Here is a 16763-nt window from a genome sequence, read left to right as displayed (position 1 = left end):
AGTGCAATAAGGGAGGACGGCTGGCCCAGATGTCTAAAGTATATATGCTTAACCCGGGCGCTAATCTGTATTGATTGACTGTTCCACACATTCTTGTGAGAGGAGTCACTAGGTTCGGCTGTGATCACGCAAACACGTTGGATTGTTGGCGCCTGAACAGTGTCACACAAATTATACAAATATCAACAGTTGTGTTTCAGCAAGGGATGCTGAACTTGTGTTGCAGAATTTATCCTTGATGCCTTTACCACCTCAGATCTACTGGAGAAGTCCCGCTGTATTAGACAGGCCAAGACTGAGAGGGCCTTTCACATCTTCTACTACATGGTGGCAGGAGCCAAAGAAAAGCTACGTGGTAATGACTGGAATCTAAACAGGTTCTATTTTGATGTCCATGAGTGAATTATTTTCATTTATTGTAGCGAAATGGTGTCTCCCAATGGCCTATTTCTTAGCTTTAATCAGAGCTTTTTTTAAGAATATCCTTTTTCAAATGTGACCTCTTGCTTCACAATGACAGCAGTGTCAAGGAAGCCATGATTCGGTAAACATGTCTATTGATTCTGTGTCCCTCACCTTTAGATAAAGCTGTCACTCTGTTAAAGCGATGGTCAAATACACTCCACATAGAGACCGTTGTTCGGTTTTACAGAGGAGCTGCTGCTGGAGAGCTTCAACAATTACCGTTTCCTGATGGCGGGACATGTCCAAATCCCCGGACAGCAGGATGATGAAATGTACGATGAGACAATGGAGGCCATGAACATCATGGGCCTCTCTGAGGAGGAGCGGATAGGTAAGACACAACAATGATGCGTTCATACCTTTGTACCGTAGTTTCCATAACCAATTGAAAATTCCCTGCTGTTGTAGGAGTTAGGCCTTTATTTTTCTGTTCAACTTCTCTCTGCATACCTGTCACCTGTCAGTATCTTTCTATCTCTTACCCCCACCTTAGGCATCCTGAAGGTGGTCTCCTCAGTACTGCAGCTAGGAAACATTGAGTTCAAGAAGGAGAGAAACCAGGAACAGGCAACCATGCCTGACAACACAGGTGAGAGATTGCAGGAAACAGAGCATAAACAAATCATACCTCCTTTTTACCACCTTTTTTGCAGCTTTTTAAAATGTCCGGTGACCATCACAGAAACTACTACCACTATTGCAATAGAAATCTTTCAGATGTGGTCCATGACTAATTCCTCTTTGCAATCAATATTTTTAACTTCCAGCGGCCCAGAAAGTGTGCCATCTGCAGGGAATCAATGTGACGGATTTCACACGGGCCATACTCACCCCACGTATCAAAGTGGGCCGAGAGCTGGTACAGAAAGCACAGACCAAGGAGCAGGTACAGGCGGATTCAACAAAACGTTCCTTTATAAATGAGTATTTCATGTATCAATTTTTTCCAATTCTTCAACATCCCTTATTTTGGTGTAATTTAACACTAAAATCCTTGTAAGATTAAGTATCATTGTTTAGTATTTGCATGGAGGTGACCTTTTCACTAGCGAAGATTTTGACAAAGCCATTGAATATATCAGCAATGTCCTGGTTATTATAAAGCAGAGCCTCCTCCCTGTTTTTAATACATGTGACCTCATCTCGCATTTTGCTTTCTCTACTCCGATATTGGAAAAAGCATTTAGGATTGTTTTTCCACATCCTGAGCAATTTGCTTTCCAAAAATCCTTTTGGCAACCTTTATGCCAGCCTTTTACCCTGAAGCACATTTTACAATAAGCTAGCTTGTTACTTTCTGTGCTGTCTTTTCATAGACTTTATGAAGTTGTGTTTGTCTTCTTTAACTAGCACAGTGTCAGCCATCCATAGTTCATGCTGTATATTCAATTTATTTTTCCATAGTGTGAAAATGTGTGTATGCTGCATGTTGGTAAAAGATTCATTTATGTGAGGTAAAAATACATTTGAACAGTTTTTAAGGTCATATTTTTGTTTGATTTCAACCAAAAGTCCTATTCACACTAGTAAGTGACCACCTTTTGCCCCTTTTCCTCTGAAAGGCTGATTTTGCTGTAGAGGCCCTGGCCAAGGCCATGTACGAGCGCCTGTTCCGCTGGATCCTGGGCCGTGTCAACAAGGCACTGGACAAAACCAAACGCCAAGGAGCATCATTTTTAGGCATCTTGGACATTGCTGGCTTTGAGATCTTTGAGGTGAACAGCACTCTAAGCCTAGATTAACACAGAACCTAAACTTCTCCTAGAGTACATCATGTCAATGAACCAACAATGTTTGGGTATATTGTTTGAGAAGAGCAATTTTCTGATGGCTGTGATGTCCTGCAGGATAACTCCTTTGAGCAGCTGTGTATTAACTACACCAATGAGAAGCTGCAGCAGCTCTTCAACCACACCATGTTCATCCTGGAGCAAGAGGAGTATCAGAGGGAGGGCATTGAGTGGAACTTCATCGACTTTGGTCTGGACCTACAGCCCTGTATTGAGCTCATCGAGAGGCCGGTCAGTCCATCAACCCTCCCTCTTTACCTGTACATACTGCACGGACATGTGTGTGTCTAAGGAAACTTGCATTCTTTTACCATCTTTACATATATAGATCTAATGTTTGACCCTTGCATTGCATTTGTAGTCAGTCAGAGGTAAGTGTACGCCCCTTTATTGATTTTGTCTTGCACATTCAACTCACATTTTTCCTTGCAGAATAACCCACCGGGCATCCTGGCCCTCCTGGACGAGGAGTGCTGGTTCCCCAAAGCCACAGATGTCTCATTCGTGGAGAAGCTCGTGAACACACAGAGTAACCATCCCAAGTTTGCAAAGCCCAAGCAACTTAAAGACAAGACAGAGTTCTCTGTGCTTCACTATGCTGGCAAAGTAAGGAAGACACTGACTAGTGAAAATGCGGTTCTTCTCTCGTTATTATTCTTGAAGGGTGCTGAAAATAATTTACATTCAATTTACATTCTTCTGTAGGTGGATTACAATGCTACTGCTTGGCTGACCAAGAACATGGACCCACTTAATGACAATGTGACAGCACTGCTCAATAACTCCTCTAGCCCCTTTATTCAAGATCTCTGGAAAGATGGTAAGTCTCTGTGCCAAGATCAAACTTACTGTACACATAATTTTCCTTATTGTAATCACTCTTATTTACAGCCAGGCTCGAAGTCTAGATTTTCTAGCACTGAAAGCAGCTAGTTGAAGGGTACTGTGGGAGAGGGAAAGAGAGAAATTTCAATGGGAAGTTGTCCTCAGAATATTGTGCACTGTGATGCAACACTGGAAAACATTCAGAACATACGCCTGTTACATCAATAACAGTGGTCATTGTTGTTAACATTTATTGTAAAATTCTGACCTCAAATGTACTGTTGCATTCCACTTCTGAATCTTATGCTCCCATTAGAAGAAAGATCTATGGTGGAGAAATGATTTGCTGTTGGAACTCTGCTGGGTAGCTGAGGACGAGATGGTAGAATCTGTAATTAACTGGTTTTCTCCATCTCACAGCTGACCGTGTGGTGGGGCTGGAGACCATCGCCAAGATGTCAGACAGCTCCATGCCCAGTGCCTCTAAGACCAAGAAGGGCATGTTTCGTACAGTGGGCCAGCTCTACAAGGAGTCACTGGCCAAACTGATGACCACCCTGCACAACACACAGCCCAACTTTGTGCGGTGCATCATCCCCAACCACGAGAAGAGGGTATGTGCTGTCACACTATATGTTGTATGCTCTACTATTTATAAATATGCGGCTGTTTGTCAGGACACACTGTAATGTTGTACCTTCCAAAACAATAATCGAGATTAAATAAAATGAACAGAAATGAAGACTGATCTGGCTCTGTTCCTGTTTGGCATGCCTTCAGGCAGGGAAGCTGGACGCTCACCTGGTTTTGGAGCAGTTGCGGTGCAATGGTGTGCTGGAGGGAATTCGTATTTGCCGACAAGGATTCCCCAATCGTATCGTGTTCCAGGAGTTCCGTCAGCGGTGAGCAATTTGCCAACACATCCTACTTTTTTTTTAAAAAAGTATGTTTTTAGGTCTGTAAATCTTAATGTGTTTTCTGGAAAGACATTTATATTCTCTACATTTGTCCACCACTTTTCAACCCTAGCTATGAGATCCTGGCTGCAAATGCTATTCCTAAAGGTTTCATGGATGGCAAACAAGCTTGTTGCCTGATGGTGAGGAGAAGTCTCTGTATCCAAAAGTTTTACTTTTGCAGATTTTTCAGAAACTTAAAGCATTTTTGCTGCTCTGTATTTAGTTGCAAATAAGACACCATTGTCCTCTTCTACTCTCTTCTACAGATTAAGCATCTGGATCTGGACCCAAACCTCTACCGCATTGGTCAGAGCAAGATCTTCTTCCGTACTGGTGTGTTGGCCCACCTGGAGGAGGAGCGTGATCTGAAGATCACTGTTATTATCATCGCCTTCCAGGCCCAGGCTAGAGGGTTCTTGGCTAGGAAGTGAGTCTTCTTTGCAGTGCCATCTAGCTGACATGTGATGTTCCCTTTACATACTATCAAAACATAACCATAAGAGTGGGATTGGGGAGCAGTTCCTTAATATAACTCCAGAGTGCTCCGTTGCAGCCAACCAGCATCATGCCTTCACCTCTGCACCTTTACAGGGCATTTGCCAAGAGGCAGCAACAGTTGACGGCCATGAAGGTGATCCAGAGAAACTGTGCTGCTTACCTCAAGCTGCGCAACTGGCAGTGGTGGAGACTCTTTACTAAGGTGAGGTGACAAAGTGCATATATATATATATATACATATATAATTTTTTCATCTTCATAGTACAGTATTAATCAGGAAATACCTCTCAGGTCAAGCCCCTGCTACAAGTGACCCGACAGGAGGAGGAAATGAGTCTGAAGGAAGAAGAACTCCAAAAGGCAAAAGAACAAGCGCAGAAAAGTGATACAGAGCTGAAGGAGATCACCCTGAAACACACACAGGTCTGTAGCACTATACCACCTGTGTTAGAAGCACAGATGGAGACCTTGTTTGTGTTTAAATCAGAAAACATCAGAATACTCTCTCCACCTCTGTGCGTAGCTCCTGGAAGAGAGGAACCAGCTGCAGGAGCAGCTGCAGGCAGAGACAGAGCTGTACGCAGAGGCCGAGGAGATGAGGGTGCGTCTGGCTGCAAAGAAGCAGGAGCTGGAGGAGATCCTCCACGAGATGGAGGCACGGCTGGAGGAGGAGGAGGAACGTAGTCAGGCCATGCAAGTGGAGAGGAAGAAGATGCAGCAGCAGATCCAGGTATATTATATAACTCATATTCTCTGCTTGCCAGCTTCACTTTTACTGCAGCAATCTTCCACACCGGTAGTGGAAATCCACCATCCTAACTTATCTAATTCTTCAGATGAGGAGCTAAACCAGTCACTTGTTAAAGAGAAATCAGTTGACTAGCAATTCTATAGTATGTACAGATAAGTAAAAGATGTAACATTATGGAGAGATGTGTAATAGTGTCATACAGAGTCAGTCATGTAACTAAATGAATCACATGTCTGGAGTTTCAAATAGGCTGAAAGAGGACCTTACATTTTCTTTAGCCATTGTAACTGCGGTACACCATGTATGGTGCAGCTCATACATTTTACAGTGTTCAAAGATGTAATGTGCTCTGTACCGAGTGTAACAAGTGCCCTGGTGTCCTTAGGACCTGGAGGAGCATCTTGAGGAGGAGGAGGATGCCCGTCAGAAGCTGCAGCTGGAGAAGGTGACCTCTGAAGGCAAGATCAAGAAACTGGAGGATGACATCCTGGTAATGGAGGACCAGAACAACAAGCTGCTCAAGGTGAATACAAGTCTCTGTCCATACTCTGAATGGTGATTGTGGGGGTCTTGAAGGTAATATCAGACTAATAATATTTTTTGGCTGTTTTAGGAGAGGAAGTTAATGGAGGAGAGGATAGCAGACTTCAGCTCCAACCTGGCAGAGGAAGAGGAGAAGTCAAAGAACTTGACCAAACTGAAGAACAAGCATGAATCCATGATATCGGAGCTTGAAGGTCCATATATGCTATTTTTGTGTTTCCAAATCAAAATTTAAATTCACCTTAAAAATCTTTCATTCCTCAGTGATGACAATTGTCATCATTAGTTGGGCATCTGTGTTAGTTGTAGTTGCATGTACAATTAACGTTATTTCAAACACAAGTGATAGATTATTAGTGAATGGTTGATATCTCTGCAGTGCGTCTGAAGAAGGAGGAGAAGACCCGGCAGGAGCTGGACAAGGCCAAACGCAAGTTGGAGGCAGAGTCCAATGACCTCCAGGAGCAGATTGCTGATCTCCAAGCCCAGATTGCTGAGTTGAAGGCACAACTGGCAAAGAAGGAGGAAGAGCTTCAGGCTGCACTGGCTAGGTGTGTCCTTAGGACTGTGCTAGCCTTGGGCTTTACTGTTTTCAATCAACATTTTACTACATATAGGATTTTCACAATACTGTGGGTGGTTATTGACAAAACCTCACATTAGCACAGAAGATGGTGCTGTATTGATTGGATTATCATGGTAATCTGTCCTGCTGTAGGCACATAAAGTCTCAATATCCTGCAGTAAGTCTTGTTTACTACCTAGAAAGAAGAAAAGTCCCTTTTGCTGAGATACAAATATAATAGCTAGCTAGCTGACTTACCATCTTAGAGCTGTACTAAAACTCATCTCCAGCATATGAAATATAACCATAACAGAAAAGAAAAAAAGACATGAAGAATACATAAAAAGTAGAAGAAAAATATATAAACTGTAGCTACATTCATGCAGCCATGGAAGTGCTGTTCACAGCTGCAGTTAGCTGATGGAGCCTTAAATGTGCTCGGCTGTTCATGGCAGGCTGGAAGATGAGACAGCACAGAAGAACAACGCTCTGAAGAAGATCCGGGAGCTGGAGGGACACATCTCTGATCTGCAGGAGGACCTGGAATCTGAGCGTGCCGCTCGCAACAAGGCCGAGAAAACCAAACGCGACCTGGGCGAGGAGCTGGAGGCGCTGAAGTCCGAGCTGGAGGACACTCTGGACAGCACTGCCACCCAGCAGGAGCTCCGGTGAGAACCCCTGTACCCATGAAGCAGCAGCAGTCTACATTGTCTGCAGTATCAGTTTGTGATTCCTTAGGTAACGTCAACAATAATCCAGAAAAGAGAGAAAAACACACTCACATCTACTTCTATATGCTAGACAAAAAATATCAAGAGAAAAAATGGAGTTTGTTCTCTGGTCTAAGGCTCCCAAAAACTGTAAAGTTGATTTGCACATAAACAGATCAACATTTTTAATCCTCAGGATTCTAATCAGATGGCCCTTCATCCTGAGGAAGCTCCTTAGCAAAGAAAACATGGTCTTGTTAATTAGCTGTGGGTGGACATTTAATTCCTGTTTAGGGTAGCATCAGTGTCCTGTACATAACCAGCCGAGTACATGTGGAAATATAACTTTCAAGAGGTGAACAAGCACTAAGAATGACTGTTCTTGTTTAGATAGACTCCATAGTAAGAGAGTCCAAAAAGGTTGTGAAGATGCTGTTAGCATGTATGCACTGTAACCTGGGTGACCCTATGCAGGGCAAAACGAGAGCAGGAAGTAACCCTGCTTAAACGGGCCATGGAGGAAGAAGGACGCGCCCATGAGGCACAGGTGCAGGAAATGCGTCAGAAGCACACGCAGGCTGTGGAGGAGCTCACTGAGCAGCTGGAGCAGTCCAAACGGGTAAGAGCCTTCAGTTACAAAGGATACTAATATATCAGAGTTCTAAGATATTAGTCTAAAACTCAATAATGTTGAAATGGGTTAAGTCATGTGTTTCCTCCCCTCTCTGTACTGCAGGTGAAATCTAACTTGGAGAAGGCAAAGCAGGCTCTGGAGAAGGAGTCTTCAGAGCTGACTATAGAGGTGCGCTCTCTGACCCAAGCCAAACAGGAGGTGGAGCACAAGAGAAAGAAGGTGGAGGGCCAGTTGGCTGACCTGCAGTCTCGCTTTAATGACAGCGAAAAGCAGAAAGCAGAGCTGGGAGACCGTGTTTCCAAAATCACCGTAAGTACCCATCAACTCCACTCCAGCAAAGTGGCACTGGAAATCAGTGAAGAAGCAATGAATATAGAGATCCACAAGACCTTTATTAGCCTAAAATAGTGGGAATAAAGCACAGTATTAAATATACTTTTATCCCACTCTTCTCATTACAGGTGGAACTGGACAGTGTGACTAACCTTCTCAATGAAGCAGAGGGCAAAAACATCAAGCTTAGCAAAGATGTGGCCAGTCTGAGTGCTCAGGTTCAGGACGCGCAGGTAATGTAACTGATCGCGTATCTCACCATTCAGTATTTGCTATCCTTATTCTGTTTAATGGCTGTTGTTTGATAAGCAATAAAAGCATTTGAAATAATTCATTAAACGCTAGCCGTTACATTGCATTTATTTCACATTATATCACATTTATTTATGTTCTCAATGATGACTGATGAGAGAGCTGTGTGCTGTGTACTCATGAAATCATCTTTGAATTCCTTATGTCTTCTTAGGAGCTGCTGGCAGAGGAGACACGGCAGAAGCTGGCTCTTTCAACCCGTCTGCGACAGATGGAGGATGACCGCAACGGACTTCAAGAGCAGCTGGAGGAGGAGATGGAGGCTAAGAGGAATGTGGAGAGGCATGTCTCCACCCTTACTGTGCAGGTTAGCCATCTTGGCCACATCTGGTTGACTGAGTCTGTTGGAGAGACTGAATGAACAGATAAGGGCTCATTAGCAAGTGGCAGGACACTGCTGATCATGCTAAATGATGTTGCTTAGCTGACAATCAGTACCATTTCAAGGAGCATCAAGTCTTATAGAAATTATGTTTTCAGATGAAAAACACTAAGCTGGTGTGCAAAATTCAGATTTCAATTGCATTTCCTCCTGCACTGAATCTTGTCTTTGTCCATTCCACCAGCTGTCAGAATCCAAGAAAAAGCTGGATGAGTTTTCCAGTAACATGGAACTGCTGGAGGAGAGCAAGAAGCGCCTGCAAAGAGACCTGGAAGCAGCTAACACACAGTTTGAGGAGAAGGCCTCAGCCTATGATAAGCTGGAGAAGACGAAGAACCGCCTACAGCAAGAACTGGAGGATTTGCTGATGGACCTGGACAACCAGCGGCAGTTGGTCTCCAACTTGGAGAAGAAGCAGAAGAAGTTTGACCAGGTCAGTCCTCACCAGGCTTGAAGAGAAAAATGAAGCAAAAGAAAGACACCCCTTTATGCTCACCTCCATATTTCTGTTTATCTGTAAATGTCAGATGCTTGCAGAGGAGAAGAGCATTTCTACCAAGTATGCAGATGAGCGCGACCGTGCAGAGGCTGAGGCTCGAGAGAAAGAGACAAAGGCTCTGTCCTTGGCCCGAGCCCTGGAGGAAGCCCAGGATGCCCGTGAGGAGCTGGAGAGGGCTAACAAGGCCTTGCGTGCTGAGATGGAGGACCTCGTCAGCTCCAAGGATGACGTTGGCAAGAACGTGAGTCATTGTCTTACACAGATACTTCGACTTTTCACCGTAAATATCAGAAAAAGCAGTTATTTTATGTGAGCTTTATTTACCATCATCCTTCTCTGTACTAATGATGACCAGTGCCGGTGGTCTTTGTCTCACATAACTGGTAACTATCAACAGCTTGTTTAAGCTTAGACCTTTGCCTCTGTTGGTAGGTGCACGAGCTTGAGAAGTCAAAGCGTGGACTTGAAGCACAGGTGGAGGAAATGAAAACCCAGCTGGAGGAGCTGGAAGATGAGCTGCAGGCGGCTGAGGATGCCAAACTGCGTCTGGAGGTCAACATGCAGGCTCTCAAGGCCCAGTTCGAGAGAGACCTGCAGGGCAGAGATGAGCAGGGTGAGGAGAAGAAGAGGCAGCTGATCAAACAGGTATAGATTCCCGACACGTTCATACACACAGTAATTCCAAAGGACTGAGCAAAGCTGATATCTTAGCATCCTTGACAAAATGTCCTTCTGGCTGTTTCAATCTGTGACATTTAATCTTCCCCCTTTCCATTTGGCTTTTTAAAATTTGTCCCTGTCCGTTACAATGTATGTGTGGTGTGGTTTCTAGATCAAAGCTGATAGCCTCCAAGGCTTATGGAGAACTGTATGTGCCCTTGTCAGGTACGTGAGCTGGAGACAGAGCTGGAGGATGAGCGCAAGCAGAGAGCCACCGTGTCTGCTGCTAAGAAGAAGCTAGAGGGAGATATCAAGGACCTGGAGGGTCAGATTGAAACATCCAACAAGGGTCGAGATGAGGCCATCAAACAGCTGCGCAAGCTCCAGGTAAGATGAGCGGAATGCTTAGAACGTCTGTTACATAAGATGTCATGTTGGTTTCCCCACACTATTTTGACTGACTTGCCTCTCACAGGCTCAGATGAAGGACTTCCAGAGAGAGCTGGAGGACGCTCGTGCTGCCAGGGAAGAAGTGCTGACCACCGCCAAGGAGAGCGAGAAGAAGGCCAAGAGTCTGGAGGCTGAACTTATGCAGCTCCAGGAGGTACAAAGATAGAGCGTATAATCAAACTTCTACATGGCACAGAGTCAGTGCCTAGGCTTATTTGTGTGATTGTTTATAGGATCTGGCAGCAGCAGAAAGGGCGCGCAAGCAGGCTGAAGCTGAGAGGGATGAACTGTCTGATGAGCTGGCCAGCAACTCCTCTGGAAAGTGAGTGTCACAGGAGGAAATCAATCTGGGGGTCAAACAGGTACTTGTCCAACACGTCATACAGTGGCATGTAACTGTGTCACATGTGCAGGTCTGCGCTGGCTGATGAAAAACGACGTCTGGAGGCTAAAATCACTCAGCTGGAGGAAGAACTGGAGGAGGAGCAGAGTAACATGGAGATCCTCAATGACAGGCTGAGGAAGAGCGTGCAGCAGGTAACAGCATAAACAGTGGTCATGCACTTGTTTTAATTCAGAGTTTCCCTCAACTGCAAACTCCAAGAGACTCACTGCAACCTTGCCTTGCTTTCTCCTCACTCACTAAGGTGGATCAGCTGAACAATGAGCTTCAAGCAGAGCGCACCACATCTCAAAAGAATGAGAGCGCACGGCAGCAAATGGAGAGGCAGAATAAGGAGCTGAAGGCCAAGCTGCAGGAGATGGAGAACCAGGTCAAGTCCAAGTTCAAGTCCTCCATCTCTGCCTTGGAAGCCAAAGTGCAGCAGCTGGAGGAGCAGCTGGAGCAAGAGAGCAGGTAATGTACAACCAACCCAGGAACATGTCTCCACAGCCTACCTCAGAGCAGCAGCACTTCTGCACAGTCCACATGTATGCATAACTCTCTATTATGCTCATTCCACGTTATCACTGTTAAATACATTACCTTTGTGCAGAGCGTGTGTGTGTGGTTGTGTACTGGAAATATGCTTCTACAACTGTTTTGTAAATTTGTATTGATTAATCCCTGTAGGGAGAAGCAGGCCAATGCCAAGAGCATGCGCCAGAAGGAGAAGAAACTGAAGGACTTGATGATCCAAGTGGAGGATGAGCGGAAACAAGCAGAACAGTACAAGGACCAGGTACACCATTGTCTGGCTCTGCATGGCACACATTACAACAAGGATTTTTTTTGAATATTTGAAATGTAATGCAACTAAAGCTAAATTTCTTTATGCAGTCTTTTTGATAAACTTATTAACCCCCCCTCCCCCCAGTATGGCATATGTGTGGTAGTTATACACTCAGAGCGAAGTGTGGCAGACCAAACCTGCTTCTATCCTTCTGCCTCCTGCTGTATAAGTGACATGCCCATTCCGCTCCACAGGCAGACAAGTCCAACGCGCGGGTGAAGCAGCTGAAGAGGCAGCTGGAAGAGTCAGAGGAGGAGTCCCAGCGTATAACGGCTGCTCGCAGGAAACTGCAGAGGGAGCTGGACGAGGCCACAGAGACTAATGATGCCATGAGCCGAGAAGTGAACTCCCTCAAGAGCAAACTCAGGTAGGAGAGCAAGGGCCTGTGAGAGGGCACCGTGGTCCAGCAGACCTGTCTCAACCATTACTGTTTTCACTCAGTGGAGGATATTTGACTACAGTATTGAATATCAGCTCACTGTCCTTGAGTGTGTATAATTGGGACCCAATTCATATATTTTTTACCCTGTGCTTCTAATTGACTAAACCCCAGTGAGGGACCCCCCCCCCCCCTCCATTCTACCCTCAGTATTGCTCATGGACTCTAGAAATGCTGTGGAATGAGAAAGCACCAACAACAAGACACAACCACATTTATCACTCAAGGATCTTTACAAAAAGATCATTCCTCTGCCTGGTTTAGTGTCATAGAAAGACTACACAGCATTTGTCAACAGCAGTCAGTTTCATTCCCTTCTACATATGATGGATTAAACCAAGGGGTACACGTAAGTATGACGCTTGGCTGTTAAAGGGTAGGTGTGCTTGTTAGTTATGTAATCCTCGTCTGTCTGCCCAACACTGGCCTGTCCAGGCTTGCCTCGAACACAAGAAACCAAGCCCTGTCTGTCTTTATTACAGAGGCAATCAGGAGTCTGCGCAGTGACGTAGCAGGTACATCTGCTTTCAGAAGCTGCCTCATTACAATGGCTTTTCCCCTTCACTCATCACTATCTATTTTTCTCATGCTTCTGCCTGAAAGAGTGGAGTTGAAATATGGTTAATGCCTTGTGGTACCAAGCAAAGGTCATGGGAGCAGAAAAGTCACAGAAAACAAAGTGAAGCAGGAAGCGCTTCACCTTGCAAATGTTACATGTGGCCTCCTCTATGTGACCATGTTTCCCTCTATTCTGAAAGCTTGGTTTAGTGCCCTAAACCAAACTCATTTCCCTGTACCGGGAGCCAAATGAGTCAAAGTTAACCTGCCTGCCAGTAACAGCATCATCACCTTCTTAACCATGTCTCCCAATATCTACCAAGTGATATACTCTTAACTTAGTGTTCTGCATTTAGGTTTTAATATGCAGTTCATTTTATTGCTATACAGCAATTCCCACTTTTTGAAACACAGCTGCACTTGGAACTTTCACAAAAAATGACATTTTTTTGTGAAAAATAATTTTATAGTGTGGTTTTATACCCCTAACACTGGGGCTAAGGTACTTACAGTATGGTGTTTAACTGGTATCATTTATAAAACAAACTGGAACACTTGGCATGAGTCAGTCAGGGAGCAATATTGATGTTCTTCCAGCAGGAAGAGGTCAGGTAAGTGGTAAGAGAACATAAATATCTAACTTTGGCTGACTCATATAAAGGTTTTGTTTTAAAAGTAAGACCTAAATAAGCCTTTGTCCTTTGTTCTAAAATACTAACCCAAAATGTGGAACACATTTTCCATCTCATCACTCTTCTTTCCAGCATTTATTTTTATTTTATTCAGTGATTGCAGTGAACATTTGGAAGTACTTGGAGTGCCAGTGATGCTTTTAAAGCTTATTAAGTAAGCGTGGGGGTTTAGTTAAGAGTGTGCTGCTTTGTATGAGCAGGGCCTGGTGCACCGCTAAAGGATGGAACCCAGCTACATGTTACTAAAGTAAGATGTAATCCTCCAGCACTTGCACTGAGAGAACGGGGCCTCTCATTTGATTGCTGTTTCCCCCCTCTGGCCCTCACCTGGATGTCTCTGTGGATTTTCAGACGTGGAAACGAGCCATCCTTCAGTAGCACACCAAGGCGTGTTGGTGGAGGGGGCCGGAGAGGAGTGATCGAGAACACCGACGCTTCCGAAGAGGAGGCAGACTCACAGGGTGACTTCAATGGAACCAAGGCTGATTAGAGGAGCACATGCATTTGTTCGTTGGTCTTACATTCTAATGAATTATTCCATATATTACCAGACAGATCTGCTTATCAGTCAAAAAATTAAATAAAATCTACTCGATTTTTCAACCACAGCCAAGCACTGCAAACTAAACGGGGTCAATCTCAATACCAGCCACTAGCTGACTGCCACATTGTGAAGCCATTTTATGTCATAACTATGAAACAGAATTGCAAATAATAATGCATTTGGCTGCTGAAATCATTGCTTCTGATTAGTTCAGTGTTGGGTGTTGGAAATTTTGGTTTGATTTGCTGTTCTGTGAAGCACTTTTTTGAGCTGCACCCTCAAATTACAAGCTCTTTATTAATTATTAATTTTCATGCTTGTAGTAAACTTTAGTCTTGGACCCAATGCTGCAGTTTCCTGCTTTTGCTTGGAAGCAGCCTTTCTCTGTCCTGTCTAATCATAAAACGACTTCACAAGTGGCCATCTTTTCTTTTTTGCCCACATAAATATTACATTTTTCTTAAAGCATCTTCTCTAGAGTTAAAATCAGGGAACTGATCAAAGATTTCCACATTTGGGCCATTAAAAATAGCAACACCAATAAAGATGTCCCACTTACAATTTAATGATTTGATTGAAGGAGTATCCAAAAGTAGAATCCTGGTCCTACCCAAATTAACAATTAAAAAGGCATCCCATTATCTAAATTTATCACAATTATCAGCTAAATACATTTTATGCTGTTTTTCATTTTCATTGTTGGACATGCTGCAATATAAGCATCATGGCCTGGTACTGCACTGTACCCATACATTTTTATAGGATGTAGCACCATATTGTCAGTTTTGTAATCCAAGCTATGAAGTTGATAGGCAGAAAAAAGCTCATCTCAATTGACACAAAGCCAGAAAAGGCCCCTGAATTTCTCCTCTGAACAGGAATATTGTAAAATGTCACCATCAATGCATCTTGTCAGTTTAAGTGACCTTAATGAGACATTTAGTTAATATACAAAAAAAAATCTATTTTTTCCAGTTATACCACAAATTCATGCACTGGTCACTAGTAAGTTAATGTATCGATCTGAGTAGGCTAACCTTTTTGTAACTCAATTGACGTTTACATGTCATTGATATACATTTGTGAAACCACTTGCACGTGAAATAAAAAGTGTGTCCACACAACCTAACCAGTGTTTACGTTCTTCCTCATCTCTGTCCATGCTTCCCACCCTTGTTCTCACCAGCAACATCACAGTAAAAGACACTGCAACTTGTTTGTATGTTTTTAATGTACACATTTCGATACAAAATGTTTGCAATTCAAACTGCCCTTACTAGATACCACACCTCAGGTCAATATTGGAAAACCCAGACCACAGATGTGTTGTGGTGTGGATGCCACACACACAGTGCTCTCACACTTTTTTCACTAGGCATTTGCTGAGCAGTTATTCTGATCAGCTGCACAAAACACAAGCTTCCGTACCTGCCTGGCCCTTACAACAGCTTAATCCACAGAATACCCCAGCCTTACTTAGAGCTCCGTCACTACCTACACTGATGTATACTTACATTGCAAACAGTACAAAGAACAAATCTGCCCCTGAGCTGCATCAGGCCTCTATAACAACCCCTTTAACATAACACCTAGTCTTTATTAGTACCCTTAAAGGAATGTGGAACCTAATGTAATGTAACTCAGTAAACATTCTCCATTTTTAACATAAAATGCACAAATCCTTCATTGAAGTATTCAAATGTCATTTCAGAAACATCAAATTGTTACTTTTTGGGAGAGAAAAATGGTTGGGCTCTGAAACGGATATTTCCAAAGTTCAGACTACACTATAGCCTTAGATCAGCTACAACATCGACATTTAGCTTCCACTGTTAAAGAGCAGCAGGTTTTATCCTCAGATAATATCTTCAGTGCTTCACATTCAGCAAATCCAATCTAAATCCTGTACATTCACAACTGGTAAGTACTTCCTAACTTAAGAAAGAAAGCTTTTGTGGTCTATCCTAATAAAAAAGATGAAACAAAATTAAATCAGTAGTTTCTAATGCAAGCAACACTAAGGTCTCCTGTAAACACAGACAAAAGAAACACACCTCCAAGCATGGTTTTCTTTATCGTTAATTTTGTAAATTCAAGATTAGACATGGTCTGGGCATTTCATAATGTAATAAGACAAAAAAAACCTGCTTTCTTCAGATCTGGTGACTTGGCCCGGGAATACAATTATTTTAAATCACAGCGGACAAAATCCACATAAAGAGCACAGAATGACAGGTTGACAATTTGCCAATCCACCACCCTACAGATGTGACATTAAACCTTTCAGCCCATTAGGAAAACTATCAACTCCGTTTTCAGTGGATTAGAAAAACCCTGACAAATGACTTCCCATTTCATAACACTTCTGTTCTAATACATACAGTCCTATAAGAGCTGTTAAGGGGCCAGTATGAAAAACGTTAATACATGTGCTACAGTAATTTAACATCCTGGTTAATTGCTGGCTTCACACTAACCCCCTTCAAGTATTCTAAAAACACTTTCCAGTGAATTATGCAGAAACATACAACCCCACTGGAAATCAGTGTCCTATCTATGACATTTCTTTATGTACCCCATCACCACTCTATGAATAAAATCTCATCCTCAGATCCCCATATGAACCTGTTGATGACCTTTTCAGTGTTGACACTGGTATGTTACTGAAGTCAAGTCACTTCTACTCCACAAGGTGTCAGGGCTGAGTCATTCTGAAAAGGGCTGGATAAGATTTTGAAAAATTGGTCCAACTCAGATTTACTGAGAAAGAAACAGGGTAACCACACCTTGAACCTGTACATATCATACATAATACAAGAGCTTTATTCATTTGGGTATCCATGTTGTTCTGTGCAAATCATACTACTATGAGAACTCTCTGAGTAGTTTTGAAGACCAGAGCAAACTTCATTCATTCCCTTG

General features: G+C 43.3%; 1 protein-coding gene across 2 annotated transcripts in view; it reads left to right on the top strand.

Annotated features, from left to right (window-relative positions):
- LOC118779746 (myosin-11-like) overlaps positions 1 to 14361 on the top strand; it is a 32987-nt gene extending 18626 nt beyond the window's left edge. Inside the window, exons 8-42 of one of the 2 annotated variants that reach the window (XM_036531985.1) lie at positions 257 to 355; positions 653 to 796; positions 959 to 1054; positions 1233 to 1351; positions 2028 to 2180; positions 2313 to 2486; positions 2688 to 2861; positions 2961 to 3075; positions 3501 to 3694; positions 3861 to 3982; positions 4110 to 4179; positions 4306 to 4466; positions 4631 to 4739; positions 4829 to 4960; positions 5061 to 5267; positions 5674 to 5811; positions 5902 to 6025; positions 6211 to 6382; positions 6852 to 7064; positions 7581 to 7725; positions 7843 to 8049; positions 8202 to 8306; positions 8540 to 8692; positions 8952 to 9200; positions 9295 to 9507; positions 9699 to 9911; positions 10152 to 10313; positions 10402 to 10530; positions 10610 to 10698; positions 10790 to 10913; positions 11024 to 11232; positions 11449 to 11557; positions 11803 to 11975; positions 12530 to 12562; positions 13649 to 13724. In XM_036531985.1, the coding sequence (XP_036387878.1) occupies positions 257 to 355; positions 653 to 796; positions 959 to 1054; positions 1233 to 1351; positions 2028 to 2180; positions 2313 to 2486; positions 2688 to 2861; positions 2961 to 3075; positions 3501 to 3694; positions 3861 to 3982; positions 4110 to 4179; positions 4306 to 4466; positions 4631 to 4739; positions 4829 to 4960; positions 5061 to 5267; positions 5674 to 5811; positions 5902 to 6025; positions 6211 to 6382; positions 6852 to 7064; positions 7581 to 7725; positions 7843 to 8049; positions 8202 to 8306; positions 8540 to 8692; positions 8952 to 9200; positions 9295 to 9507; positions 9699 to 9911; positions 10152 to 10313; positions 10402 to 10530; positions 10610 to 10698; positions 10790 to 10913; positions 11024 to 11232; positions 11449 to 11557; positions 11803 to 11975; positions 12530 to 12554 (5021 nt within the window). In that variant the 3' untranslated portion in view covers positions 12555 to 12562; positions 13649 to 13724. Of the gene's footprint in view, positions 1 to 256; positions 356 to 652; positions 797 to 958; positions 1055 to 1232; positions 1352 to 2027; positions 2181 to 2312; positions 2487 to 2687; positions 2862 to 2960; positions 3076 to 3500; positions 3695 to 3860; positions 3983 to 4109; positions 4180 to 4305; positions 4467 to 4630; positions 4740 to 4828; positions 4961 to 5060; positions 5268 to 5673; positions 5812 to 5901; positions 6026 to 6210; positions 6383 to 6851; positions 7065 to 7580; positions 7726 to 7842; positions 8050 to 8201; positions 8307 to 8539; positions 8693 to 8951; positions 9201 to 9294; positions 9508 to 9698; positions 9912 to 10151; positions 10314 to 10401; positions 10531 to 10609; positions 10699 to 10789; positions 10914 to 11023; positions 11233 to 11448; positions 11558 to 11802; positions 11976 to 12529; positions 12563 to 13648 lie in introns of both variants that reach the window. The other variant, XM_036531977.1, reaches the window with a different exon arrangement.
- The last annotated feature ends 2402 nt before the right edge of the window (positions 14362 to 16763 follow it).

The sequence above is a fragment of the Megalops cyprinoides genome, chromosome 1, assembly GCF_013368585.1.
Source record: "Megalops cyprinoides isolate fMegCyp1 chromosome 1, fMegCyp1.pri, whole genome shotgun sequence".
In the NCBI taxonomy this organism is placed as follows: domain Eukaryota; kingdom Metazoa; phylum Chordata; class Actinopteri; order Elopiformes; family Megalopidae; genus Megalops; species Megalops cyprinoides.
The sequence above is the reverse complement of the archived record's forward strand: the minus strand, read 5'-3'. Positions and strand labels throughout refer to the sequence as shown.